At 29.6% G+C, this 2393-nt stretch overlaps 1 protein-coding gene across 1 annotated transcript; it reads left to right on the plus strand.

Moving 5' to 3' along the window:
- The first annotated feature begins 766 nt into the window (after positions 1-766).
- Positions 767-2069, plus strand: LOC139855877 (ubiquitin-ribosomal protein eL40 fusion protein-like). The gene is made up of 5 exons (XM_071845119.1): positions 767-878; positions 1003-1089; positions 1452-1563; positions 1749-1806; positions 1931-2069. The coding sequence occupies exons 1-5, from the start codon at positions 776-778 to the stop codon at positions 1967-1969; spliced, it is 399 nt and encodes a 132-aa protein (XP_071701220.1). The 5' UTR covers positions 767-775; the 3' UTR covers positions 1970-2069.
- The last annotated feature ends 324 nt before the right edge of the window (positions 2070-2393 follow it).

The following is a 2393-nucleotide window of genomic DNA, read 5'->3' on the forward strand; positions in this document are numbered from 1 at the left end:
ATCATGCACATGTCTATCTCCAAGTTCAACTTGCTCACCAAGTGAACGGTAACTTATCTAAATTCCCTTAGTATTATTCCTTTACCGCCGTAAATCGACTGTTCTGTGGGAAGATCTAAATTCACTTAGATCATTTAGAAAATTTTAATTAACATTAGTTAGTTTACAGTTTTAATTCTTAATATAATTTTTAATATTAATACTTTTTATTAATCAACTTATATTTATATCTGTGTATATATGTCATAATCTATCTAATTAAATGTCTGAGTTTACATATACGTTTTATTAGAAAATATATATACAACATGTCTTAATCTTATGAAACGTATCTCCCTATATTTATGTTTAGAAAATTAATTTGTTAAATTAATACGAGTAAATATTAAATCTTGATATATATCGTACGTGTATATAAATTAATAATAATCAATTGAAATATTTTTGTTTATCTGATCTTTTAGAAAATTATTTTGTTTAATAAAAAATAAGTATCATATACTCCGTATTTTTTACTCAATGCAGAACTTGATCACCACGTTATTTTCAACAGGACTTGATCATCACGCTTTTTGGACAGAACTTGATCACCACGTTATTATTTTCAATAGAACTTGATCACCAAGTTTTGTATCAAGGGCCTAAAAAACTCGCCTTATTAGTTATTACCCATGAATACTCATAATACTATATATACCAGCAAAACTATCATCTCATACCATCAAATTTCCACTCAACGTAGTACTGTAATTAAGATTGAAAAAGACAAAAAAAGATGCAGATCTTCGTGAAAACCTTAACAGGTAAAACCATAACCTTAGAGGTTGAAAGCAGCGATTCTATTAACAATGTCAAGTCCAAAATTCAGGACAAGGAAGGTATAACTCTTACTTATATTATTTATTTATTTATTTATATATTTTAAAACATATTAATAACAATAATCTCGTTTAATTCATTGATTAAAGAGTTTGTATCATCATGATCTCTGTATGTTTATAGGTATTCCTCCAGACCAGCAGCGTTTGATCTTTGCTGGAAAGCAACTTGAAGATGGCCGAACTCTTGCCGATTACAACATCCAGAAAGGTACGGTTCTTATTAACAATTAATATATTTGATCTCTTTTGTAGAGATTAACACTAAATAGCAGTTATAAATAGGGGAATATATTTTTTTTTTTTTGAAATAAATTACTAACTTAATCTCTTTTTTAAAGATAATAATGTTTGGCATAATGTATCAGTTGGAATCTCTTTAATTATGTTATTGTGGCGGTTACCAGAATACTTGTACCCTTTTTTTTACTACCAGCTATCATCACCCCACCTTGATGCATGATGAATCTATTTCTAATGTTAATATTGTTTGATTGTAAACAGAGTTTAAAATCTGTTTTTTTTTTTTTTTTTTTTTTTTTTTTTTTTTTTTTGTTTTTTTTTTGGGTGCAGAATCGACTCTTCATTTGGTTTTGAGGCTAAGGGGAGGAAAAGGTAATACTGTTGCACCTTATTTGGGGAATTTGGCCAGAAAATACGTACAGGACAAGTTAATTTGCCGCAAGTAAGTTCTCTAAATCTTCATACACTATATTTTTATGATGATCCAAATGTTGCGTATATATCATATTTATGAATTTCATCATTAGCCTTTTACCATTTCTTTTGTGAGGGGTTCCAAAATATATTTGAATTATTTGACTTATTATTAGTATTAATGCCTTTCATGTCCGAAATCTATTTTGTTAGGTGTTATGCTCGCCTACCCCTAAGGGCTTCAAACTGCAGGAAGTGTCACAGCAACCAAGTAATCTTTCTTTCCACATCACTTCTAATTTCATCTTTTGTACACGCTTTTAACATTGTCGTATGTGCTTTAATTATCTGGTCGTTTTATTTGTTGATTTTTCTTTGCATTTATGTGTTTGCAGCTAAGGCCAAAGAAGAAGCTCACGCATGACGTGCCATGAGTGCTTTTTTTTGTTTGTTGGAAGATGAACTATCTGGTTATTTTAGAACATATGTATTTTGTTTACTGGTTTTTGTTATTTTCTATGAATGTGAACTTGGTTAATTGTTTGTTTAATTACTCACGCACTATTAGTCTTTGTACTCTTGGTGCACCTTTTTTTATAATTCCGTGTTTAATTAAATACTGTTCATTCTGTTGTGAAAATTGTGAGAAGAGTCCTGGTAGCCTTTTAGCATAAAAGCATGTCATCTAACCCTTTAATCGCTAATATTTAGTTTCTACTCAATATTGTGTGATCATAACAACTAAGCTTTAACTTTAGTAAACTAAGATTATGCGTAATATATGGTCGGTAGTTGTGGTTGTGGTTGTGGTTGCGGTTGCGGTAGAGCATATTTTTTTGTCTAAAATAACGATAACAT

The sequence above is a fragment of the Rutidosis leptorrhynchoides genome, chromosome 6 (assembly GCF_046630445.1).
Source record: "Rutidosis leptorrhynchoides isolate AG116_Rl617_1_P2 chromosome 6, CSIRO_AGI_Rlap_v1, whole genome shotgun sequence".
Classification (NCBI taxonomy): domain Eukaryota; kingdom Viridiplantae; phylum Streptophyta; class Magnoliopsida; order Asterales; family Asteraceae; genus Rutidosis; species Rutidosis leptorrhynchoides.

What these genes read in the sequence shown, in the direction of transcription:
- LOC139855877 (XM_071845119.1), top strand. Translation starts at nt 776, where the DNA reads ATGCAGATCTTCGTGAAAACCTTAACAGGTAAAACCATAACCTTAGAG. An exon ending in GACAAGTTAATTTGCCGCAA is followed by an intron (nt 1,564 to 1,748) that starts GTAAGTTCTCTA and finishes CTATTTTGTTAG; the next exon opens with GTGTTATGCTCGCCTACCCC. An exon ending in GGAAGTGTCACAGCAACCAA is followed by an intron (nt 1,807 to 1,930) that starts GTAATCTTTCTT and finishes ATGTGTTTGCAG; the next exon opens with CTAAGGCCAAAGAAGAAGCT.